Genomic DNA, 27,956 nt, shown 5'->3' on the forward strand with positions numbered 1-27,956 from the left:
GTGGATCACCGACTTACGAGCTGTCTAAATTTGTCTCGAGACTTCTTTCTCCTCTGGTTGGCAAGACCACCCACACCGTTTCCAACAGTGTTGAATTCATAAAGAGGATTCGCACTGTATCCATCTCGCAGAATCAAGTTATGGCATCGTTCGACGTCATATCGCTCTTTACCTCCATCCCTGTGGAACTTGCCATTTCTTGTGCAAAACAACTCTTGGACAATGATAGAACCCTCAACGAAAGAACTGGTCTCACACCCGATGACATTTTCACCGCCCTCAGACTGTGCTTAACAGGGGGTGCGATCATATTTAATGACTCAGTCTACCAGCAGATACATGGCACGGCCATGGGTTCCCCGGTCAGTTCAGTCACAGCAAACATCGTGATGGAGGAGTTAGAGGGACGTGCGTTTGCACACGCACCTGATCACATCGCCTTTTGGTGTCGCTATGTTGACGATGTGTTCGTGGTCATCCCTAGAGACTCAGGTCAGCGACTTCTATCATACCTCAACTCACTATCGCCCTTCATAAAATTCATGATTGAGCTGGAGTCGAACAACTCTTTACCATACTTAGACACACTTGTCCGACGTGAAGGCACATACCTGAGGACTACAGTTTATCGTAAGCCCATGTGTGCTGGCCAGTTTACCAACTTCCGGTCAGCACACGCGCGAGGCCACCTCCTCTCCACGGCCCGAACCTTGCTTACTCGCGCCTGGACACACTCCAGCTCCGCTGATGAAAGACGCAAAGAGGTCACTAGGGTCAAAGTAGACCTTACGAGGTGTGGCTACCCCATTGACGTCCTCGACAGGTGTGATCTACAGACACGTGACATCGTGACGACCAGCTACAACACCAACAGTGACGAGCCATCCACAAGGGCATTCATCCCATACTACCCCAACCTGTCACAACAGATCGGCAGAATCCTGAGAACGCACGGAATAAAGTGCATCCAGCTCCCAGGCAGGAAACTGCGTTCTTTCATTTCCAACGTGAAAACACCTGTCCCCACCCTTCTGCAGAGCGGTTTAGTCTACCGCATCTCTTGCCGTGACTGCACTAGCTGCTACTTCGGAGAGACTGGACGTCGACTCGAGAAACGTCTCTCGGAGCACAAAAGAGCGATCCGTTTAGCGGATATAGAACACTCAGCTATCGCCGAACATGTCTGGACAACCCACCACGACATCGACCCACACCGCGATGTCGTGGTGGTAGACAGATCCCACCATTACCTAAAGCGTACCTGGTTGGAATCATTAAATATAAAATCTTCGGATAAATCCTTAAACAGGAACAGTGGTTACCAAGTCAACCCGATCACAGAGTCAGTAGTTCTGTCATTGGACAAGCGCTGGCCACGTCATCATGCGTCACAGCCACAGACGTCAACAAACAATTAAACCTCGCGTCTCACGCACCTGGCAGTGCACATCTTCATTCCAACTGCCATTCATGTATTTTAATTCTGACGAAGGCTACCATATAGCCGAAAGCTCATATATTTCTGCTTTATCTGTACGCTCTATGTTTAAGCTACAATAAATTCCTTAATAACAACTGTGTTTTCGTTTTTGTTCAAGTGCTGCTTTGTAAAATACTATTATTACAAGCTATTTTTGGGACAGTACAGATTAACAAAAAAATTTAACCATTGAATGATGGACAGGATTTTTCAACTGAATTTTATTCTTAATTAATAGGAAATGTAATTATTTTGATATAGTTGTCATTGTTCAAACAATTTACAAACATATCATTAGCATGACTGGAGAAAATTTACTAAAAAATTTTTCCCAGCATCTTCTGTTTGTAACAGAATCATGGTCACTACATCCAATATGGTCAGTTTCAATATTGTTGTCTCATCTCAAATTAGTTCCAAAGATGTCAAAAAAGAGCATGGGTGCTAAGATAAACAGGCTCACTGAATCTGTCTTTCTCCTCCAATTCCTCTTTTCTGTAACTCATGGCAGTAGTCTGGATCAGGATAGCCGACTCACCTGTGCCCCCCCACAACCAGTGTCACTATTTAGTTTATTATCTGTACATTCATTAGATTCTAACAGTTGAGTTTTGCTCTTAGCACTAAATCACCTACACAAATTCTTTTACAATGCAACATGTTGCCATGTAAATGCAGGTGATTACACATAAATAAAATAACTGCATGATTACCTAGTGAGCAAGAACAGCACACTCTAGAATTAAAACTGGAATTGAAATAAGAGTAGCTGTGTGGAGAACTACTAACCTCTAGATCAATTTGGGCTCAAATTACTTAGAATTTAATCTGAGATCTGCTATAGGTCAGTAGACTAACCCACAGCAGATCTCAAATTGCATGAAAAATATTAATTATGGTAAATTAGGAAGGTACTAAGAACTCTAGTCTCGCAGGTGCAAATACCAATCATGGCAACAGTTTTAAATGTGCTGAAGGACCATTATCCTCCACATGAATACTCCACAGTTAACATGTCCCTCTGTATGAATATATTTTGTGTGTGTGTTTGTGCACACGTGCACACTGAAAGTCATTAATGAGAATGGAATAACAAGAAAACAAGAAGTCCATCACAAAGAGCATTATTAATATACCCATTAGTTTAATAACATTAAACATAGGGAAATTCTATGAGAGTAACAAATGAAGTGCATGCAAACATGAAATATTTTCCATTATGAATATATTAAACTGCAGCAATAATGTAAGTTTTCTAATATGTGCTTTTATTAGTAAAATAATAAGAGGAGTTTACCTCAATATAGTGCGTAGAACACTTCCGTATGATACCCTCCAGAAATTAAAACGGAAAAAATGAAAAAAACCGACAACTTACCAGTACATTAGAGTAAAATATAAATAATTAAATAATCAGTTTACACAAATTCAAATCATTTAATTAACTGATTATTTAATTATTTATATTTTACTCTAATGTACTGGTAAGTTGTCGATTTTTTCATTTTTTCCGTTTTAATTTCTGGAGGGTATCATACGGAAGTGTTCTACGCACTATATTGAGGTAAACTCCTCTTATTATTTTACTAATATTATTATCAACGTAGAACATATTGAGTAGTACAGCTCTGATTCATACTATCTAATATGTGCTTTTGCAAATATGCATCTCATATTAACTTTAACTGTCGTTGCTGATGGATCTCAGCACATACTAAAATGCATCAACAACTATATTGTTTTCAATCATCAAAATTACACAAACATATTTATGTAATTTTTTCTGTTTCCAGGGTGGGTCCCCAAAACATTTTTTAAACAATTATAACATGCAGAAGTGTGCAAAAGTCTTGTATAAAAAATGATCACTAAAATTTTAAAATAGAATGTGGAGTTGGATTAGGATAGGTTATATTATTATTTGAACATTGCAAACTTTATGCAGATTCCAAATTTTGGATCAAAAGTTATATTAATAATCTACAGTTGGGAAAAACTTGATTTAAATTGCAGTGAATTAGAAGAGAGAGAGAGAGAGTGTTTTGAATTTGAATCAACAGTAAATGCAGTGAACTAATGAGAATACAGTTTGGAACAATCAATGACATTTCCCAACAGCCATACTTAGATGTGAACTGTGGAAAACAGCAGATATTCATTTTGACTTGTCATCATAAAAGGTTGTTTTTCTATTGGAAGAACAATGCCATCAAATGGGACAAAGAATTGCTGATACTGTTTTTAAAATGAAATGCAACTGATTCACCATTGTAAGAACCATCAAAAGATATAGGGAGAAGATTCAATGTGCATTTGCCTCACATGGGCAGAAAGCAATGTTCTATGACTCATGATATGTCAGTATTTTACTTATGTTGAACAATCAAAGATGTTACTGAACAAGACAAAAAGCAGTTGTCCAACATGACCGAAAAGCATGCAACACTGGTAATGACTTGATCCTGCATATGTGCTTTCAATGCTGGATAACTGCATATCAGACAAAAACCAATCAGACAAAAAATTAAATAAAATGATAAATACAAGCTGTTATAGACTTCTAACATGTATTAGGGGTTAAAGAAATATAGAGGTAAATTTATAATGAAAGATGACATGTTCCACTGCTCAAAAAAAAAAAAAAATTTACCTGTATGAATATTTTTGTGAATTCAAGATTTCTCTTGAATTCACAAAATACCCCCAGATTTCTCTTGAAACCTTCTAAACAGCATTTATCATAAAAAAAATAATTAAACCAATTGAAAACCACTATTATAATAAGATAAAATAAATATATATAAAAATATATGAAATAATTACTATGGATGGGGAATGTAGCTCATGGCTTTTTTCATGCCTAAATATTATTATCCTAAATATTTGAAAAGATATCTGCCAATCCAAGAACACCCAACCAGTGGTCTCTGACCAGGAAATCAATCCCTAGAAAAAACTAAATTTAAATGAAAGCACGTGGCCAAAGAATACTGAATATTAAGAAAAAGCTTAAAGTTCTGAGAATTGCCACGAATCTTCTTCATGTGTCATCTCCATCCAGGAGGTTGACTACCATAAGCCTCTGCCAGTTTCACATCTGTGCTTTCCAAGTTGACTCATGATTTACTATGGGAGGTGTAATGTAGCGAGGTCCCGATCTCTTCCACATTCTGCCATTGACCATTTACCTCCGGTTATCCACCTTTGGGGCAGTTTCTCACCCTGTTCTGTCACAAGGATAGAATTGAAAGCTTATTCCAGCCTTCCCTTGGTCCCCTCCTGCATTAGCCATCCACAGACATTGCCCACTCTTCACCAGAGAATGCTCCTCACACTTGGAGGTCCAGGTAGAGATATTCCCTTCATTGAATTTGAGGCCATAAGGCATTTCCCAAAATTCTCCAGTACTTTTGAAGAGCCAAGAATCTACTCAGACACTAATATCAAAGCATTAAATACAATTAGGCTAAAATTTTTCTCACCACTATAAGCTCAGTTTCTTTCTTTGTCTTTCTTAAGCCATTAGTATTGTGTGGTCTCCTAATGAGTTACAATAGGCTTTCATTCCATTTTTATTTCACTATATATTTTTATGTTATTTTGCTTGTGTCCAGTGTTGTCTGGCTTCACAATCTGAATTGTGCAGCATTTTCAATTGCTCAGCTTAAAATGTGTACTTCTTTGACCTAGCCTCATTGCACATAAAATACACTTTTTTAACTGTTTACCTAATCTTTACTTAACAACAGTGCACGCACTCTCTCTCTCTCTCTCTCTCTCTCTCTCTCTCTCTATTTTTTTTCTTGTTCTCTTTATGCTTTTTATTTACCTGATAGTTATAGCCCCTAGCACTATAGCTATTTTGTTTTCCTCAACCAATCAGATACTTGTATATATCTAATTGGCTGAGATCCTTTAACCTTCATAAGTTTACCTCTATATTTCTTTACCCATTAATATTTATTTCTAACCATTAATACTTTCACCATTATAGTCAGAAATTGTGTGTTAGTCTAGAATAGTTCTGTAAATCCATTTTTTATTTTTACACTCTACCAATGTCAAATAGTAGCATCATTTTTCAGTGTTCTCTAGGGTGCCTCTTTTTTTTTTTTTTTTTTTTTTTTTTTTCCTTTATTGGGGTGTGATGAATTTATAGTTATTGGTATTTCATTACTTAACTGAATTCACTTACATACAGTTTCTTTCTTTACCATGTTACTAGTTATTCCTGTATAGCCTGCATGTTCTACTACATTTAGTCTTCTTTATGCATAGTTATATAACTGTTTTGCATATTTTGTATCAGTCAGACCTTTATATTTCACTGCTCACTATATAATGCTAGATTTGGACACAGCAACTTTGCTCTTGCCAATACTCATCATCTATATATATATATATATATATATTTTACTTGGGAACTCTTTTTTATAATAATAATAATCCCTCCACCACATGCACATTTCTAGGACTAAAAATTTATAAACCACATTATTAGTTTTAGTGTGCCCATTCTTAGAGGTCTAACAACCTGAGTTTCCAAGTGAATGGACAATTTTTTTTAAAAGTTCTGTGAGGGAATTCCATATTTCATTCGACAAACAGAATTTAAACAATTTTTCTTTCATATATATCTCTAATTATCTGCATACAGGGTGAATCATGAGGAATGTGACTAACTTCGGGATGCAGTTTCTGAAGTTGTGCTGAGTAATAAATGTTATGCCAATATGGATCCAATTTTAAACAGTTGTGGAACTATGGCTGTTCAAAATTTAACAAATGGTGTTAGAGTGTTGTTAGTGCTACAAAGTAAGAATAAGGCAACAGACATTGGCAAAGTGTTTATTCTTTAAGTTTTGTTCATAAGATTTGGTATAACATGAACTAAAAGTTTATAGGTTCTCAAACACACCATGCTCAACTTGTTTGTTTGTTTGTTATTTGGTTTTTAGGAGCATTAGCCACTAAGGCCATATTGCTCTGGGAATATGCGGTGGTCATTCCCTTGACCTTTCCGCATCCTCCGTATTTGGTGGTGATGGGCTCAAACCCCAGTCTAATCAAGAAGCGTGTGCCGTGTTGACATAATATTTTTTTTTTTACTCAGTGACCTCAGAAATCACATACTGACATTGTAACATCCTGTATACTATAATTAGCTGAAGTGCTCAAGTGTTGCTAATAATGCCAAAGCGAAGTGCTGATCCACAATGCCTTAAGCTAACCATTAACTAGGGATGCTCTTGGATGGTGCATATGAATTTACTTCATTTTACTTATCTTTAATGCCAACAATGTAGAAAGAAATAAATGGAAGTTTAAGGCCTCTGAATTATTTTATAACATATTTTAAAAAATTAGGTGAATATACATAATTTGAAGAATACTATGTTGAATATTCGAAAACATGTACTTCATTTCTGAATTAAACAAAATTAAGTAAAAAAAAAAAAAAAATACCAACTTACTACTTGCCATCAATGCAAAGCCGTGGCTGATCATTATGATCTCTTCCTGTATATATGTGAACAGCAAACTCTCCATTTTTACATGGTTTCTCTAGTCCACAGTTAGGTACTATGTCTCCAACTTTAATAGGAGGTGGGACGACAATAATGCTAAAAACAAGACCATATTAACCTTTCATTTTACATAAAGTGACACTTTTTTAAATATTTGGCTAAGATAAACAACTCCAAAATCATTTAAGAAATCTAAAGAGCAATATTATATAAAAACTTCAATAATAATAATAATTTATTTATTCTTATTTTATGTTACACTATTTGGGAGATAACAGCAAAAAGGGAGGGAGAACACATAAGTTAATGGCTTTTTAGGGGGTGTTCCCTTAAAAAAACGATGAATATACAAATATACAATTGAAAAATATACAGTTCTGAAATTGTACAGATAATGTTCAACAGGAAAGACAAATAAATTGGAGTTTTTTGTACATTTCTTTACAGAAAACTTTGAAAAGCATCACTACTTATAATATCATTGTGAACATTTTTACAATTAAATGATGAGAGAAAAGAAAAATGATGAGATACATGCACAGAAATAAATTTACAATGTGATAATCATTAATGATTTTCATATAATTTGCTATTCTTTTTATATGGCATTTAAGCAGGGCTTAAACATGCATATAAGAAACTCAATTTAAAACTGCCGGGAGTTTTCTTTTTACACACTGCACTGTTTCCAGGCATAATTGTTTATAAATTGCATGTATTCTATTCCAAGGCCTTGTTTTTACCTTAATGGCATTGTCTATAGTGCAAGGTAAAAACAAGAATTTTCCAATGGAAAGTCCTACTACCACTGTTTGAATTCAACTAAGCATCAGATGAAGACTTTCTCTAGTTTTTTTTTTTTTTTTTTTTTTGTTAGTTGTTGGCACATCAACCTCTGTGGCCATAATGCACCTCCCAAGGTTTTTTTTTGCACTACTCATCTGATCCAAACCAGAGGCAGGATTCGAACCCGCGACCTTTGGGTTGCCAGACAGGCACTTTACCTGCCCGGCTAGCCCAGTCGGCACTTTCTCTAGTCTTCAAATTGAAACCTTTCTAAGTAACAATATCGATTAATCAAAATAATTATACTACAGAGACTTATGCTGCTGTTATATAACATACAGTATAACTACGATTTTAGTTTCTGAAGGGGTCAAGAAAACTGTAAAATTAAACGAAAATTTAAAACTGAATAAAAGATAATCCTAAAAAGATAAATAAAATAATAAATTGCACTAAACACATTATGAAGCTATATAAATTTTTTTTTTTTTTTTTTTTTTTTTGTGTCATTTAGAATTTATGTAATTCAAAGTAAATATAATGTGAAATATATAAACTCATGGTATCTCATGGTATCAAGTAGTTTATATGACTATATAAAGAAACAAGCACTTGGAAATGAACAGAAGCTACCATGAGGCACAGCAGCTGTTTCAGCCTTTTTTGTTCAAAAGGGCTTAAGACCTGTTTGCTGTATCACATAGTTTATTCATTTGTAAGATGACAGACAGTTGTCACTGTGCATTATATCATAAGGATGTTTCAAGCAGATGGCTAAAAAATCCATATATAATTTTACCTAGAAATTAGGTTATGCTTTATAATGTAATTAGATTGTACTACTCAACTCCACTTTTTAATTTTCTTATGTATATTCTAGAGAGGTATGTATGTATATATGACAGGTTTGAAATAGAGTAATGCAAATACAATGCATACCAATTCAAAATAATTAGTAAATTTTTAATGTAATGAAGTGAAATTTTCAAAATTTATTAATATATTTATACTACAACTAGATACACAAATTATAGTTTTATTTATAGAAATTTTTACATTAGAAAATGAGTTCTAAATTGGAGCATTGGGAAACTATATATCTGCAAGATAAGTTTGAAATCCTTAAGGATTGATGCCAGTGGCTATCACAGTTATTGTCTTAAGTATGATATTAGCATAGGCACATGATGGAAGAAAAAAAAACTTCTCATTTCATCCATCCACTCGCTCCAAATATTTGTCTAGTTCTGTCTTGAATCTATTTAAGCTATCAACTTCTACAACAACAGATGGAAGTTTGTTCCAACAATCAACCACCAGCTGGCTAAGGCAAACTTCGCACGTCTATCCTACAACTGTCTTTCCTCAATTTGAATTTATGTCCTCTCAAGTGATTATTCTGAGCAAGAGGAAGAATCCCATTAGCACTGAGCTTGCACAAACCATTCAAGGCTTTATACACCTCAATCAGATCACCTCACAGGTGCCTAGTCTCCAGACACTGTAAATTGCAAAACTTAAGCCTTTCTTCATAAAAACATTCACTTTTGTTCCATTACTAATCTTGTTGCCTTTCTCTGTACTTGTTCCAGCAGCTGTACATCCTTCTTAAAATGAGGCCTCCAGACCTGTATACCATACTCAAGTTGTGGCCTGACCATTGCCTTATAAAAGGGGATAATCACCTCCTTATTCCTGCTGGAAAAATTCCAGTATATCATTGACAAGACACCATGAGCTACTCTTGCAGACCGTCTGCACTGCTCAGAAAACTTCATATCTGACTACACAATTACCCCCAGACCCTTTTCATTCTCTACCACTGTCAGTGTAGTACCACACAGTTGATACGTTACTCTGAGGTTACTGCTTCCCATATGCAGTACTTAACATTTGTTGTTGGCGCCTCCGTAGCCAGGTGGGAAGGAGCAGCAGTGCGTAGCACATGTTTCTTGATTAGACCGGGGTTCGAGCCCGTCACCACCAAATACGGAGGATGCGGAAAGGTTAGGAAATGACCACCGCATATCCCGGAGCAATATGGCCTTAGTTGCTAATGCTCCAAATAACAACAAAAACTTAACATTTGTCAATGTTAAACTTCAGTTGCCACCTCTCAGCCCATCTGCTCAACTCTTCTAGATCCCATTGCAGCAGCATACTGTCATTAACAACCCTGATGACCTTCGTATTGTCTGCAAACTTAGATATTAAGCCTGATATACCATCATCAATAAATACAGAAAACAACAATGGACCCAACACTGAAACCTGAGGGACTCCACTAATAACATTAGTCTTTGAAGAGCAGTGTCCATTGATTACCACTGTCTTCTTCCGCTCAACCATCCCTTTATCCATAGCAGCAATTTGCCTCCAGTGCCACACTGCTCCAATCTGTGCAGCAGTCTTCCATATGCAACAGTATCAAAAGCCTTTCTAAGATCCAAATATATGATATCAAAATTATTTTTTGCATCCAGTTCCTTTGTGACCACATCATAGTATCCAATCAAGTTAGTCAGACAAGACTTCCCCTTAACAAAACCATGCTGTGTCTGAGCTATAACTGAAGTCTGTCAAGATGAACCTGCAGTGCTTCTTTAACCAGTGCCCCCCTTAATTTCCCTGGAACAAAAGTTAAATTAACAGGTCTATAATTACTTATTTGTCCTTTGATCCTCCTTTGTGAATTGGGGTCACATTTGCATATCTCCAGTCTATGGGTACCTCCCTTGAGTCCAAAGAAGCTCTCAAAATTATGGCTAAGGGTTTGCTTACTTCCCTTGTTGTTATTGTTATTTTGGTTTTTACCAGCATTAGCAACTAAGGCTATATTGCTCCAGGTATATGGAAAATTATTTTAAATATTTGGCGGTCACGGGCTCGAACCCCAGTCTAATCAAGAAGCGTGTGCTACGAACTACTGCTCCTGCCCACCTGGCTACAGAGGTGCCCTTACTTCCTTTGCTGCCTCATTTAATATAACTGGATAGATCCCATCCACATCAGGTGCCTTATGTTTATCTTCAACAATTTCTTCTCTAACTTGCTCTCAGTTATTACAAAGTCATCTAGCTCACTTCCAGAATTTAATTCACCTCTGGCATTCCCCTCCCTGAATAACTCATGTGTGAATGTAGATGCAAAATACTCATTTAGTTTGTTAGCTACCTGACCAGGATCAACAGCTGAACCATTGATATCAAGTAGACCAATCTGATTCATCCCCTTCCTTCTAGAGTTTACATAAGTAAATAACTTTTTGCTGTTTTTCTTTGCATCCTTTGCCAAAGATTTCTCGTAATCTGCCTTTGCCTTCCTAACCTCCTTCGTGACTTGGTTACAGACCAGCTTATATCAATCATAGGCTTCTGTGTCAACTGTTAATTTATATGTATCCCATGCATTTTTCTTCTCTGCTACATGTCTCATCAGTTCATCTGTAGAGTAGCTTCCAAGATGAATTCTTTGAATGCTTCCCAATTTTGAATTTGCTGTTGGTAACATCATCAGTTGGTCCCACTGTATAGAATTTAAATACAGTCTCGGACCACCACAGTCACCTTTACGAAAACAAAAACCCTTCCTTTTACCTCTGATGGTAGTTACCTCTGAGTAAATCCCACTTCAACTCACTCTGCTTATTGCCATCAAGTGTTTCCTTTATCTGCAGATTCTTAATGCATGAAGAATCACTACTGAGCTGGGATTGCCACTTGGGAATCTAAAATGCTGATGGAACTTATTCAGGTGACACTTGAGTCAAGTGAACCGAATTTTGATGTAGTCCAGTCATTCTGCAATGACCAAACTAAAAATTCCTTTACAATGGTGGGACTGTTACTGACCATGGACATAATCTGCGTGTGTAAGTTTTGAAATACAGCTACTAGTTTATCTAAATCTCATCTCAGTTGTCCTAATTATTCACTGAACAATTCCTTTCACTTCAAAGATGGTACTTATGCATATGTCCACTCTGATATTCCCTATCAGAAAATTAGTAATTTGGAATCTCCTCCTTTCAATCTTCTCTGGCTGAAAATCTCTCTACCCCATTCTGTCAAATTCATCTGTTGCCTATGTTGTTCTCCCAACTCCACTAATCACAAGAGGTTTTTATGCTTCCTCGCTTTAAAACTTGACTTTCTCTAGTCTAGCTTTCCCAACAGTGAAGTAGTTTTCCTTAGCAATTTTGATGTTCCCAACTCCAGATGGATTCCGTTTTCTAGTCACACAGACCCAGCTGGTCAATATGCTGAGGCTTTTGCAAATACTAATGGCCTTGAACAGATTATCATTTACCTACCAGAATACCAGCAAATCCTCAGCACACAGCCACCATTCTTAATATTTTTCTCACAAATAACCCTTCCAAGTACAAAGTCAAGGTGAATGGTCTTCCTATTGATGATCTTAGCAAACCACCTCTTACCATTCCCAGCACAATCCATTCAGTACCTCCTGTGGTCTTTTGTCAAAAGGATATCAGAAGAATTTTGAACAATCTTGATGCCAAGAAAGCTCCAGGCCTTGATGGTATTTCTTCACTTATTCTCAAAACCTATGTCCTTGAGCTTACTCCTGTTCTCTGTCACCTATTTATACTTTCTTATTCCACTGTTGTTTTTCCTTCTGCTTGTTAATTTGCTCATATCCAGCTAGTTTTTAAAAAGGATGACATCCTTCCCATCCAATTATCATCCCATTGCACTTAATTCTAATCTTTCTAAAATAATAGAGAAATCCATTAACTGCCAAATCCTATCTAGAAACCTTCAATCTAATCAATGATCACTAATATGGATTCCATCAGTGTAGATCTACCGGTGATATACTGGCTTATATTATCCATATAATATAAAAATTCAATGGAAGAGTCTGATGAAACTAAAGCAGTTGTTCTTGACAATTCAAAGGCTTTTGATCACATCTGGCATAAAGGCCTTCTAAATAAGCTTCCAAATTATGGACTGCCAACTGTTTTTTTTTTTTTTAAATTGGGTATCCAGTTTTCTCTCTGATTGCTCACTGGAGGTGATGGCAGATGGCTCTCTGTCTTCTACCTTCTCCACTAATGCTGGTGTTCCCAAAGGTTCAGTTCTTTCTCTCCCTCTTTTCCTGATTGGAAATCTTATCCACTTATTGTTGGTAGTATATTGCATTTTACATTCCAGTTTGAGAAGCCTTGCCCTGTACAAACAGTTTCAACTTCTCGAATATTTACTACCAATTCCTTAAATGTTGATCTGCAGGGTAATTCTTCAGTGGAGCAAAAATAACTTAGTTGACTTCAAGAATTCTAAAACCCATCCTGTCTTATATCTCAAAAAAGGATCCTTCCAATCCTATGCTTATCTTTGATGACACTCAGATATCTAGACAAGATCACATACCTCTATTAAGGATTACCCTGACTTTTTATCTCTCTTGGTATAACCACATCACAAATATTGCTTCCTCTGCATTTAAAAACCCCTGGGTTTTCTCTTTTGCTTTTGGTGTTACTTATCTTCCAAACAGCTACTCACTCTGTACAAATCTCAAATCTGCCTTACCATGAAATATTGTTCCCACATCTGGAGCGATGCCCATAACTTCTCTTAGGCTTCTAGACTCCATTCAAAAGAGGGCAGTTAGGTTAATCAATGATCCATCTGTTACAAAGTCTCTATACTCTGTGTATCATAGACATTCTATTTTAGCTGCATGCTCTTTCTATAGATACTTCCATGGGCACTGTTCTTCTAAATTGGCTTTATAATTCCATACCCCCACCCTCTCTATTCCAAACAGGTCCAAAGATAGACCACAAATAGGCAGCATGCATTTACTGTCCAACTTCAAACTCACAAACCAACTTTTCTTCTTCTTCTTCCTCATTTATTCTTTAAACTTCAGTTTTCTGGAATAACCCTCCTTCACACATATTTCCTTAAAATTACAATCTACCGAAATTCAAGTCTAATACCAACAGGTACTTTCTTTCATCTTCTCAACCTTCAACCCAAGCACAGTAGTAAGAGTACTATAGGTCTAATACCTTTCATGTTTGGGGTTTTCATAAATAAAATAAAATAAATGGGTTGAGTAAACTAAACACTGGTGGTATCTTTATTCTTTCTCAGATGACACAGAGTAGGAGACAAAATTAAATGGGAAAAGAATGGTTGAATGATAGATGTATGGAAATTTGATTTCAGAGAGTAACTGATTATTAAAATAAACTTCCACTTGGTGTTAAATAGTCTGAATAAATTTAAAATAGAATCAGACAAATTCAGCACATATCATTTCCACCATGAAATGCAAGATAGTGATAAATGCCAATTACTTTTACTAGAGCATCAATGGGTTTTGGTTGGTTGGTTGGTTTTAATGGGAGTTTATTGGCACAAGAGCAAACTAAGGTCAAATTGTGCCTGTCACCCAATCAATGGGCATTGGTCTGTGATTGAGTGCCCATGGATGTTTTCAGGAAGTAACTGGCATTATTTATTTTAGCATTCTTCTTAGTTGATTTAATTAGTATATGCTATTAAATGTTATGGTTTTTGCTCTGGTGGCTGATATTTTGGTTTATAATAGTGTATAAAAATAATATTAACCACACACACACACACACACACACACACACACACACACACACACACACACAGTCTAAAAGTTTGGAATCATAGCGTATGACTACAGTTTTCATTAATTTTTTTGAAATTGGTTATGAAATTGTAAGTTTTAATATAAAAAAACAACACACTACAAAGTATTTTAAGATTTTTTATTAAGCAATGAAAAATTTTGACTGCAAAAATATATTGAAATAATTAATAGTGTGAATAGCAATAAAGCTTAATAGACGGTACTCATCTTAATTGATCTGCTTAGTTACATGAAGTTGGGGTGGAAATGAAGTTTAAATTTAAGTTTAAAATAAATTAAAACAAGTTAATTGAACGAATACGGAATTGTTAAAATTTGCTCAAAGTGCACTACCTCGTCTCTGGTTGTCAAGTGACAACCAGGGACGAGGTAGTGCACTTCTACTTCCTTTAGCAAATTTTAAACTTCCTTGAGCAAATTTGACGAGGATTAATATTAACAAATATTAACAACTGATTTTTCATCAAATGACAACCAGGGACGAGGTAGTGCACTTCTACTTCCTTGAGCAAATTTTAACAATTCCGTATTCATTCAATTAACGTATTTCTACTTATTTTAAACTTCATTTCCACCCCAACTTCATGTAACTAAGCAGATCGATTAAGGTGAGTACCATCTATTAAGCTTTATTGCTATTCACACTATTAAGTCAATTATACAATGGTACATTAAGAAGCTCTATAAATCATCTAAATTGAAATGATTGATATTAACAAATATTAACAACTGATTTTTCATAAAAATATCCCGTGAGATTTTATCACTGCCTTACACAGGAAATTAATTTATGTAGTGTCTTGACTAACATTATTCCAAGATCTGCAAGGTTCCCCATAAATTTTGTGAAGATGGGCAGACTTCATAGACTTAACAATCTACATCTTTTTGATCCCAAAAAAAGCTCACAACGGTAGGACTGGGGCAGCTACACCATAATTTGTAATAACCCGACCATGCTGTTTAGTTGCTACAAAGTTCCTGCACAGTTTAAAGCTGTGCTTCAGATTGTTGTCTTGTAATATAAAATTTATTCCACAAAGTCGAAATCAGAGGATATTGCATTACATTCAAGAATGTTTTTATTGCCTTCTTTTCTTAAAATTCCTTCAATTGTGATGATGTCACCCACTCCAGAACAGCAGAAGCAACCCTAGATCATGAAGAAACCACCATCATGCTCGACTGCAAGCACTAAACAATATGGCATCATTTTTTCTTCAGTTGATCATCTCACAAACTCTACACTTGAATTCAAAAATTTCGAATTTTAATTCATATATCCATGTTACATTTTTCCACTCTTCAATTGTCCAATGTTGGAGCTTAACCCAAGCCAACCATTTTTCAATTTTCTGGTTTTAAGACTGCTACATGACCATGAAGTCCTGTTTCTATAAGATGAAGTTTTACAGTGGATGCAGACACACAAGTTTCTCTCTTCCTATTGAACTCAGCTCAGATTTCAGGTGTATTAAGTCATCAACTAAATTTAGAAATCTTATCTTGTGCTTCTGTTGTTATATGCAGTCATCCTGATTGTGATTTGTCCTTTAAACTGCCAGTCTCCTTGAATTGTTGAATGGTAGTTTATATTCCTTTAAATGAAACACCTAGCTAAAACTCTTCATGGAATAACTTTCTTTATACAGAGTTATAATAGCACTTATTTTTTCAACACTGGCCACCCATGTCAATGTCATTGTTTCTCATTTCAGTTCCATACCTCTTGCCACGTTTATTCCAAAACACACAAAACTAACACCAAATACTCTTTCTGAATGACAAGTGTTCAGTTTTATAAGTTACAGCTCTTACTCCTCACTTTATTAAATTTCTTTATTGCTGCTAAGTACAGTACAAGTACCAAAAACAATAATACTTGTCATGGCAACATGGCCAAAAGTTCAATTATTTCATATAATGATGGACATTCCTTGAGAATGATCCTTTGGAAGAAATTCTCAGCTTACATCACTAATTTCATATACTAGAATATATTATTAATTTTTTATTTTCTAGTGGTTGATATGTTACTTCTTCCTCTATATATTAGTCTAATCATCGGTCAGCCTACCATCACATTCTTAATATATTCTATACTAAAAAGTATACTTTTTTCTTTTTTTAAGATAATACCCAATAAACAAATTTATTTAACAAAAAATTCCCTAATGTTAACAGAATTATTGCAAACATCATATTATATATTATTGCTAACATTCTGGATCATCTACAATCTTCTGTAATGCTGAAACAATACTTTCTAAAATATCCTAGGATCATCTACAATTTCTAACACATTCAGGATTCTTCTATAATGTTCTACCACACTCAGTTCTAACCCTTTCTGGAATATTCTAGAAATTTCTTAAATATTATAATTTAGTTTTTTTTGTTTTATATACATAATAGAAAATATTTTAATAAAAACTAGTAAACAAGTTGGTCCCATTTTAATAAAAACTTTGAAAATTAAGAAAAATGAAAAGTGATTCCGAACTTTTAGACGTGTGCGTGTGTGTTAATCTTATACACTTGAGGTGTTTATTGTCTGTCTTTTAAGATCAAGATATTTTCATAGTAATACTGTTTGCTTTGTTTCATCTTAGATGCAGAGTTCCTTTACTACTTTCCATTCTTTTGTTTATGCTTTTTCTTTTTTGTTCCTCTGTTCAGTCAACCGTAAACCACATACCTATTATTTGTATTCTCTACCATATACAGGGTGAATCAGGAGGAATAGTAAATATTTTGGGAAGTTATAGTATCGATTATTCTGAGTAAAAAAAGTTCGCATAAACATGTATGCAATTCTCAATGGATATGGAGATACAGCTGTTTGAAACTGGCACACACACACACACACAGCTCCCTGAATCAGATGTGACCAAGAAGCAGTTATAACCTGACACTGTTTGATGTTAGAATTGTTCAGAATGTCACACATCTTCATACTTGCTGAATGTGCCGATATGGTGTTTGTAGTGGAAGTGCTATTGCTGGTTGTAAAGAATACTGTCAGCTGTTTCCTAACCGCAGAATACAGGATTCAAGAGCATTTACTAGTGTTTGCACTGAACTGAGTGAGACTGGTACAGTTCCCAGCACTCATATTTCTTCTGAACATGCAAATGAACGAAATGTGAATGAAATAGAATGCATTCTTCAGTCGGTATATTACATGAGCATTACATGAGCATAGCTTGTATCCATTTCACATACAGCAGGTGCAACACCTTCAACCAAGAGACAACGCCCAGTGATTGGAATTTTGTCGGTGGGTAAATGCCGATTAATTCCATTAATACTGTTCAGCGATGAAGCTACTTTATCCATGACAGAATCAACACTAGTAACTCTCATAGGTGGTCAGACAAAAATCCACATGCCACTGTACAAACAAATTTTCAACATCACTTCTCTGTAAATGTGTGGTGTGGTATCATCGACAATCAGTTGTTGGGCCTGTTGTGTTACAAAATCATCTTACAGGACCCATTTACCTAGAATTTCTGAAAAATGAACTTCACAACTATTGGAAGATGTTCCCTTGGCTACAAGGATTGGTATGTACTTTCAGTGATGGAGCTCCTGCACATTATACTTGTCTGGTGTGATACAATATCTAAATCAAACCTTCCCTGAACGATGGATCGGATGTGGCAGTCCCATTCATTGGCCACCATAGTCTCCAGACCTCACTCTGTTAGATTTTTGTTTGTGGGGGGTGCATGAAAAGCACAGTATACAAAGAAAAGATGAATACACGAGACCAATTACTCACTTGCATTTTTGATACTGCTGCCTTCATAAAGGAACACCAAGACAATCTCAGAAGAACAACATGTCATATTACCACAAGAGTTGCAAAGTGCATTGAGGGTGGCGGTGGGATTTTCAAACATTTATTATGAACTGTAAAAAATTTGTCAATTATTTGTGTTTTGTATCATTCAAAAGCCAATAAATGCAAACAGTAAGTCATTTATCATTCTTTAATCTCTCTCAATGGCTTTGTGGGCACCAGTTTCAAACAGCTGTATCCATTGCGAATTGGACACATGTTTATATGAACTTTTTTTTTACACAGAATAATTGATACTAAAACCTCCTAAAATATTTACTATTCCTCCTGAATCACACTGTATATTCATATTGGCCTTTACCACAAATTCTAAATTCACTAATTTCTTAATTCTTTGTTGCATCACTTCCTAGCATTTTCTTTGCATCAGAAACAGAAACTTTATATTGTCTTTTTTGTGCAATTCTGGTGGTTGATTCTGATAATGACACCAAAGTTGTGCATTATATGACAATATTCTTATCCATTTTTATTTGGATATTTTTAAGTGTAAATTTTTTTTATACCATGATTTCTTTTGTTCCTTTACTCTTTTCTACATATTCCTTTACTCTTTCTATATTTCTTCATTCTATTACTTATATCTTAATTTATACATGTATATACATATATACTGTTTCTCTTTCTATTCAGCTCTGTATTGAAAAATATACCATTTGACAGAAAATAAATTAAATAATAAAAATATATGCATACATTTGTATGGAAAAAAAAATATATTCCTTTGCTTGTCTAGTCAACTCTTCATGACTTTTTCAAAGAAATCTTATGCATGTGAAGCTACAGTGCCACTGAATATAGCACTACTTATCAAAAAAATTTCCTATTCTTCACCCAAAAAGTTTCAGATATTCCAAAAAGTTGAAAGTCACACAGTTTACTGAATATTTGGAAATAGTGTAATAATGACAGAATGTACATTTCTTAATGTTAGGAAAGAAACCTGGATGAGGATAATTTATTGGTAAGAATGGGACTACAAAGCAGGCAACATGCAATGCTACTTGTAATAAAATGGCATATTCTGAAACAGTCCAACACAAAGATGTTGAAAGGCAAGTGCTATGCCAGAATGAAAGCTAAGTAAATGAGTATACCTTTTATGCTTCCATGTTTCAAAGTATTTACTTTCGTATAGCTTTATGCTATAGCATCATGTTTATACGTAGCCAACTACTAAGTAGTTACAAAGTTGGCATCATTTAAGTATATCTCATATTGTGAATGCCTTCACAATGAGTTACCATGGTATTGCACTACCTCGAATAAGTAATGCTTCTCTAATAGAGAAGACTACTGTTACTTATTCTCAGTGGATACCACCATCCAGATGGCACTGTTTCAGAGCTTATTGGCTCTTCATCAGTGGGTGGGCAGGTACCCTGGTGATGCAATGATGACAACCCAGTTACGAAATATAACTTCACAATATGAGAGATACCTGATAGTGTATAGTAATTGAAAATTACTTTTGATAATAGAGAGCTATTAAGTGCTCGATAATGCCTATATTCTTTTTTATTATGAAACAACAGGGATTACCTTTATTTTTGATATAGGAAGCTTCTTTTCCAACCAACTCTCCTGGTCCAACGTGCTAATAATTCTTTGGGAAGGCGATATCAATTTTACAAAACATGAGACATCTTCCTCACTGTCAGAACCGTAGTGATCAGACCCCTCAGTCTCAACCTTGAGCGCTCAAGACTTCTGTCTTCAAACACCATACCTCTGGCAGCAAAGAAACCATTACGTGGATTGACATAAAATTAAATTTTGAAGGTCTAAACCGCTTAATAAATATGGGCCGATTATTTTCTTCAGTCCAGTAGCTTGACATTAGAGTTAAATTTAGGGGTCTAAAAATGTTTAATGGATATGGTGGGGGGGGGGAGATTATTCTCTACATTCCTTAAGTCGGACTAGAACTTTTCGGGGCATCATGTTCACAGGAATAGAGCAACTCACAATTAATACGAAACTTTTGTCTTATGTTGTAGTGTTTGTTCTTCATGCATGCGTATAAGTGACCAATCGTCGGACAATAGGAATGGTCTACGGATATTGATTGAAGTTTCATGTAGTTTCATCTCTAAGGTTTCTGCAATAAGTAGTTTGTGGTAGTTGTGTTGAATATTTATAATTTTTGTTTCATTAAAGGCGAATGAATGTCGTTCATTTATGTGTGGAGCGAAAGTTCCGATGCATTTAAACGATCCACCCGCACCGAAGCTTGGTGTTGTTTTGCTTGAAGCTGCGCCACTCCCATGGTAGATCCTACATAAACAGCATCACAATTTTTGCATGGATGCTGTATACTAGGTCATGCTGTGATTGGAATGTGGTGTTTGAAGGTCGATTTCTGAAGAATGTGTATAATTTGTTCATGGGTTTTGCTATGATTTTCATGTCGGTTCCCTTGCATATTTGGTTAAGTTTATTGTACCAGTACTTGACATATGGAATGGTGATGAAATATATTTTGGTCTTGTCGGATTTTTGTGCAATGTTTGTTGCGGGGTTGTTATTTATTTTTTCATGGGCTATTGTTTTTACTTTGTTTATATAGGTTAGCGGTAACCCCTATTTGAGAATCTTCTAGTTAATTCATTTATTTCTGTTGTTAGAGAAATCTGGTTGGAAGAATATTTAAAGGCGTTAAGAAATTGATTCAGCATGACCGATATTTTGTATGGTTGGGGATGATAACTGTGGAAATGCAAAAGCATCCCCTTATTAGTGGGTTTTCTATATATGCTGAAATTTAGTTTTTGGTCTAATCTGTGTATGGTAAAATTAAGGAAATTTATGGAGTGGGTTTCTGCTTCAATTTCTAATTCAAATTTTAATCTCTGATGGATGTTATTAAAAACCTGTAGAATATTGTTTAGGGTCAAATGATCTGTGATAATTAGGATGTCATCCAGATATCTTCTGTAATATGTGATCTGTGATATAAATGGATCAAGATGGATCTTTTCTAATTTGTCTAAGTACAGTTCAGCAATGAGTCCACTGATGTTTAGGCCCATTGGGAGGCCAAAAATCTGTCTGTATATTTTTCCTTGAAAGAGAATGTAAGCATTTACTAATAGTTTTGTTAGTTCGAAGATTCTGTCTTTGAGGAGTCTGGTGTTATTAATTTTTATGTTATCATCGTTTAAGTAGGCCCAGACTATGTCTAAGGCGTAAGGTACATTTACGTTAGTGTATAGTGAAGTCACATCCAGTGAATATAACTTCATATCCTCCTTTATATGGAGATCTTTAAGGTTCAGGAATAAAGCATTGTAGTTTTTTATGTTATATGTTAGGAGTTCTCGAAGTGGTTTTAGAATTGGGTAGATGAACATGACTAAGGAAGCAAAAGCTGAATTCTTATATGACACGATTGGACATATTGGGTATCCTGTTTTGTGTAATTTTACTTGGCTGAATAAGGGTGGGATATTGTATGTGCAGGCTTTAATTTGTTTAAGTTGGGCCATAGGGATGTGGTCATCTTTACTATAGGTGGTTAGCATTTTGTTATATATGTTAACTAGGCTGTTGAACTCTGATGCTGCAACTTCTTCGTATGTCGTTGTGTATGAAATGATGGTGTATAATTTATTTATATAGTCTCCTTTATTGAGAATAATTACTGTATCGCCTTTGTCGGCTTTTTGAATAATGATATCGTGGTTTTGTTTAAGTGTGTGTAAAGCTTTAGCTTCTTCTCTATGTCGTTTTGATATTGAGGGGATAGTTTGGTTTATGATTCGATTAGCGGAAACCTTAGAGGTGAAACTACGTGAAACTTCAATCAATATCCGTAGACCATTCCTATTGTTTGACGATTGGTCACTTATATGCATGCGTAAAGAACAAACACTACAACATAAGACAAAAGTTTTGGATTAATTGTGAGTTGCTCTATTCCTGTGAACATGACGCCCCGAAAAGTTCTAGTCTGACTTAAGGAATGTAGAGAATAATTCCCTCCCCCATATCCATTAAACTTTTTTAGACCCCTAAATTTAACTCTAATGTCAAGCTACTGGACCGAAGAAAATAATCGGTCCATATTTATTAAGCGGTTTAGACCTTCAAAATTTAATTTTATGTCAATCCACGTAATGGTTTCCTTGCTGTCAGAGGTATGGTGTTTGAAGACAGAAGTCTTGAGCGCTCAAGGTTGAGACCGAGGGGTCTGAACAATATGGTTCTGACAGTGGGGAAGATGTCCCACATGTTTTGTAAAATTGATATCGCCTTCCCAAAGAATTATTAGCACGTTGGACCAGGAGAGTTGGTTGGAAAAGAAACTTCCTATATCTAAAATAAAGGTAATCCCTGTTGTTTCATAATTAAAAATTACTGTACACCATCAGGTATCTCTCATATTTGGAGTTATACTATCTCAAATTATGTAATTTTCAAGTACTGTATCCCATCAGGCATCTCTCATATTGTGGAGTTATACTTTGCAACTGGGTTGTCATCATTGCAACACCAGGGTACCTGCCCACCCACCGATGAAGAGCCAATAAGCTCTGAAATGGTGCCGTCTAGGTGGTGTTATCTGCCAAGAATAAGTAACAGTAGTCTTCTCTATTAGAGAAGCATTACTTATTCCAGGTAGCAGTACCATGGCAACTCTTTGTGAAGGTATTCACAATATGAGATATACTTAAATGATGCCAATAACTACTTAGTAGTTGGCTACGTATAAACATGATGCTATAGCACAAACCTATACGTTAGTTAACTTATTTGTAACCTGAGGCTATTGCCCTAAACAAATTAAGTATTTACTTTCATAAGCACTGTGTGAAAATAAACACTTTAACATGACAAACCATAATAAGAGTTATCTATAGTCCTAGGTTTGTAAACATGGGCTGAACACAGCTCACTATAGGCAGTGTATGCATTTGGCTGTGTTCAAGTTAATCCATACACTGCCCATAGCCAACGGTGCTACTAGTATATCAGCTTATTTAAAGCATTTATAATGAAGCTGTGAAGTCCTCTGGAAACCTTGGAGATGTATTATTTCTTTTGGAATTATTGTTTTACGAACTATGGAATTATTTTTTAAACAAATGATCATGTAAATGCTACTCATTAAATAAGTAAATATGAATTAAATCATTAATATTAGTGGTTTCACACCTGCATAAAACAACTAGAATCTTAGTGTTAAACCCATTAATATGATAAAAATAATATGTGGAAAGTGAATTCATATATAAATACAATGGGAATCATGAAAATACCCCAGCATTTCATTAAATATGATTAACAGTCAAGTTACCACTGTTTGATAGATTTCCCACATGCTCTTTCTTCAAAAACTGATATAATTAACTCTAAATTCAATATCATAAATATTACATTAACACTGAAAATGTGTAGCACTATGTCTTTCTTACTCGTGGAGTTTGTTTGGCCTATTAACAACCATAAGTACTTTTTCACTTGGAGCAATGACATCTTGGCCCGGCACACCTATATAAGATAGAATAATACATATGCATAAACATAATATACTATATTTTTTATAGTTACTGTTAAATAAATAACTAGAATATGAAAAAAAAAAAAAAAAAAAAAAAAAGGAAGTCACACAAGTTTACTGAATATCTGGAATTATATAACAGTGCAATCATAGTAATCTGAACCTCCACTAATCCAAACCATATTCAATGCCATGAGTTGCATACCTGATAAATGTGAAACTGAATAATCAAGCCAATGAACCAAAATGTGATTCAAACAATTAAATTACAATGGCATTCAGTTTTTGCATTCACAAATTCTGTTTTTTTTTTTGCATTCAAATCTTTCATTCACAAAAGCAACAAAAAATTACAATTGGAATAAAAAAAAATAATTTTTTTTCATCAAAAACATAAGGGCATGATAACTAACAGGAAAACAATAATTTAACTAGTTCAGTAAATTAATAGTTATGGGGATATGGGAAGATATTTTGCAGGTAAGATGTGCAAGATAGGTTTAATCTGAATGTTCCTATTAACCATTTGAAGGGTCCGATATGAAGGACTTTGATTCAGCCAAACACAAAATTATCAAACTCGACAGCTACTTAAATTCCTCTTAGAATGATAAAATCACAATATCATTGCTAAATGTTTAAGTATAAATATCCTCAGAAGTAGGAACTCTAAACAATGAATTAAGAACACTGAGAATCCTCACCTGATCCACCACTGTGCAAGAACTGTAGCATTGAACAGCAGAAGAGAGAAAAATACCTCAAGAAATTAGAAGACTACTTAAAATGCCAGATTTCCAAAACTTCAGATGAATGTAAGTAAGCCTTCAAGTGTCAAAGACTTTAACACAGAGCTTCTGCTTTATCTTGGACTGATGAGTATTCATCAGTCCAAGATAAATATTTGGTCTTCCCTCCTTCTTGTCAAACTCGGAAACCAATTATACCATCAGGATAAGATAACCTCTTCAACATTGGAGGTTAGGAGCTAATGAGTCCCCAACCCCCCACCAATTTCCTGATTCGTAAATGTTGCAGTAGGCTTTTTTCTTTTTTTTAAAGAAAACCCCAAACACAAAAGGTATTAGAACCTATAATACCATGCATGGGTTCAGGGTTGAGAAGATGCTTTCTGATTTTAGACTTGAACTTCTGTGAAATGAATGGAATGGATGCATATTCGGACTAGTTTTGAAGTAACTATAGAACAGGCAAGCAGCAAAAACTGAATGCTTATGAGACAGAGAGAGAGAATTAACCTGCCTCATTAATTTACTACCTGCCAACTTTCAAAGAGAGTCAAGGAGCTTCAGAGAGGTTTTCAGGGCACCCACCTCCGATGTGGGAACAACATTCCATGGTAGGTGGATTTGGGTTTTATACAGGGTCAGCAGCTGTTTAGAACCAGAGTAATGTGGAGAACAAAAAATAAAAACCAGTGTTTTTAATGCAAAAGAAGCAATATTTGTGATTTGCTTATGCTAACAGAGAGACGTGATTTTGTCTAGAAATCTAAGTGTCATTGAAGATGAGCATAGAAGTACACTTTTTTCCCTTTTTGCAAGGAATAAGAAAGGACCGAGTTTTATAATGACCGAATTTAAGTTTTTTTTGCCAACTGGATATTTGAGATATATTTCATTTGGTGGTGGATATTTGAGAAGTTGAAGCTATTTGTGAAGGGTAAGGGTACTCAGACTGAAAGGTGGAAGTATTAATATTAGTAGGAACAAAATAGCACAAAGAGGCCACAGGCTTTTGCTGCACCAGCAAAAAAATAAATAAATAAAAAATAATAACAAGAAATAAAAACAAAATCATATAATAAATAAAATAATTATAAAATAATAATTAATAAAATAAGATAATAAATAAAATCATAAAAATATAAAGGAAGATAAAAAAAATAATAAAAGAAGATATATAAAAAGTAGATAAGAAAATAGGCTATATGCCTATTTTCTTATCTACTTACACAGGTAACTATCCAGTTGATTGTTGAATTTCTTCAAACTGTCAGCCTCAACTACCTGCTGAGGCAACTTGTTCCAATAATCAACAACCAAAATGAAAACTTCCTGCAATCCAGTCTACATCCCTAGTTCTTGGAATCCTCTATAACATGTAGAGTGTTATCATCAGCAAAACTATTAATAAGATTTTCAGTCAGTGGAAGAGAGAACTCGACTTTGGGGGATGCCAGCATTAGTTGAGAAGTTTAAAAAAAAAAAAAAAGGGAGCCACTACAATTACTGTAATGAGTGTGTAAGGGGGGGAAAAAAAAAATCAGGCTACCAACATTGATAAAAACAGATGGCAATCCTTATGATGGAGCTTTCTTAGAAGATCTTTATGCCAATATACCATTAAAAGCCTTGGAAATGTCAAGAGCAATTGCTTGGGTTTGCTAAACTTTTGCATAAAATTTGTCCAAAGACGAGTAACATAAACCAATATATCTCTAGAAGAATGACACTGATGGAATCTGTATTGGTAATCATTGATTAGATAAAATGTTTACTGATGAGTTGGTGGCTGGTGGATTTCTCCATTACTTTGAATAGAGTGTAGGTAAGTACAATGGGATAGTAGTTGGAAGGGAGAGATCTGTAACCCTTTTTAAGAACTGGCTGGATGCAGACAATTTCCATGAAGAATTCCCATTATAAGACATTTTCCATGAAGAAGAACACATACCAAAAAAAAAAAAAAAAAAAGTGTAAAAATGCAACACAAAACAGGTGCAAGCTTAGGCAAACTTGTTTTGATAAGAAGTAGATAAATGCCATCAGAACCTGGAGCTTGTTTGGTATCAAGGTTGTTCAGAATTCTTCTAATATCCTTCATTTTGAAGGCCAGGGGAGACAATGAGCAGAGTTTACTGGGATTTATACAGGTTAGCTAAAATTGTCAATATAAAAGTTAAAAGAAGTAGGATGCTAAAAAATCAGCTTTAGCCAAGGATGCAACAGAACCATAGGTGGAAGTACAGATGCACAGAAGTTGCAGCCAATAGCTTTAGGAAGAGACCAGAGAGCTTGGACTAACACTTAGACAAGAAGCAAGTTTTCAACTCTTAGGTTCTTCAAAATTGAGTTTGGATTAATTAAGAATGGTCTTAAGTGTTGGGAGCTTTGGTGCAGGCAAAAAACAAAACCAGAGATTTGGGTAAAAGCCAATTGCACTAAGCTACATTCTTATATTGAACATTCTTAGCACATTTATTAGAATATCAAAGTTTGGATAGGGGATGAGATTTTAAGATGGAATGTGGAATAAAGGATTTCATCCATACAAGGATAATTTTGCTGACACAATCAGAGCAAATGTTAGAATTGGAAAATTTAAAACTAATCCAACCAAGGAAAAGAGAATCACACAGATCATCCCATTTCATATTCTTGTAATAACAAATAACATGAGGCATAAAATGGCCGTGAGAGAGAGAGAGAATAAGAAAAGGGAGGTGGGGGTCTCCATTGCAGTAGAGATCATCACCAAGTTGTGACCTGCTGAAGTACTAGGGGACCAATGACTGTATATGTTGAAGAGTTTTTGGTGAGGAAAATATTAAGAGCGTAGTTAGAATTAGCATTAGTAGAGGCATATGATTCAAGAAAGCAAGCTTATACAGAATCAGCAAAAAAAAAACCTTCTCATTTCATCCATCCATTCACTCCAAATGTTTGTCTAGTTCTGCCTTGAATTTATTTAAGTTTTCAACCTCCACTGCGACAGATGGTAGTTTGTTCCAACAATTAACCACCCGCTGGGTAAAGGAAAATTTCCACACATCTATTCTACAACTGTTTCCCCTTAGGCGAATAATCCGCTGAGGTTACTCAAACCATTCAAAGCCTTATATACCTCAATCAGATCACCTCACAGGTGCCTTGTCTCCAGACACTGATATTTGCAGAAATTAAGCATTTCTAGATAACAGCAATCCTTTGTTCCATTCACCAATCTCATTGTGCTTCTCTGTACTCATTCCAGCAACTCCACATTCTTCTAAAATGAGGCCTCCAGACCAGTATGCAGTACTCAAGGTGTGGCCTGACCATTGCCTTATACAAGGGGATAATCACCTCCTTATCTCTGCTAGCAAACTAACAGATCTGTAATTAC

General features: G+C 35.2%; 1 protein-coding gene across 1 annotated transcript in view; it reads right to left on the reverse strand.

The window, feature by feature from the left end:
- LOC150086821 (protein O-linked-mannose beta-1,2-N-acetylglucosaminyltransferase 1-like) overlaps positions 1–27,956 on the reverse strand; it is a 392,325-nt gene that overhangs the window by 340,064 nt on the left and 24,305 nt on the right. The window contains exons 5-6 of the mRNA XM_090371595.1: positions 23,743–23,818; positions 6,955–7,104 (exon numbers count right to left, since the gene is read on the reverse strand). Of these exons, the coding sequence (XP_090227721.1) occupies positions 6,955–7,104; positions 23,743–23,818 (226 nt within the window). The remainder of the gene's footprint in view (positions 1–6,954; positions 7,105–23,742; positions 23,819–27,956) is intronic.

The sequence above is a fragment of the Mastigoproctus giganteus genome, chromosome 4 (genome assembly GCF_048544385.1).
Source record: "Mastigoproctus giganteus isolate SK-2022 chromosome 4, ASM4854438v1, whole genome shotgun sequence".
In the NCBI taxonomy this organism is placed as follows: Eukaryota; Metazoa; Arthropoda; class Arachnida; order Uropygi; family Thelyphonidae; genus Mastigoproctus; species Mastigoproctus giganteus.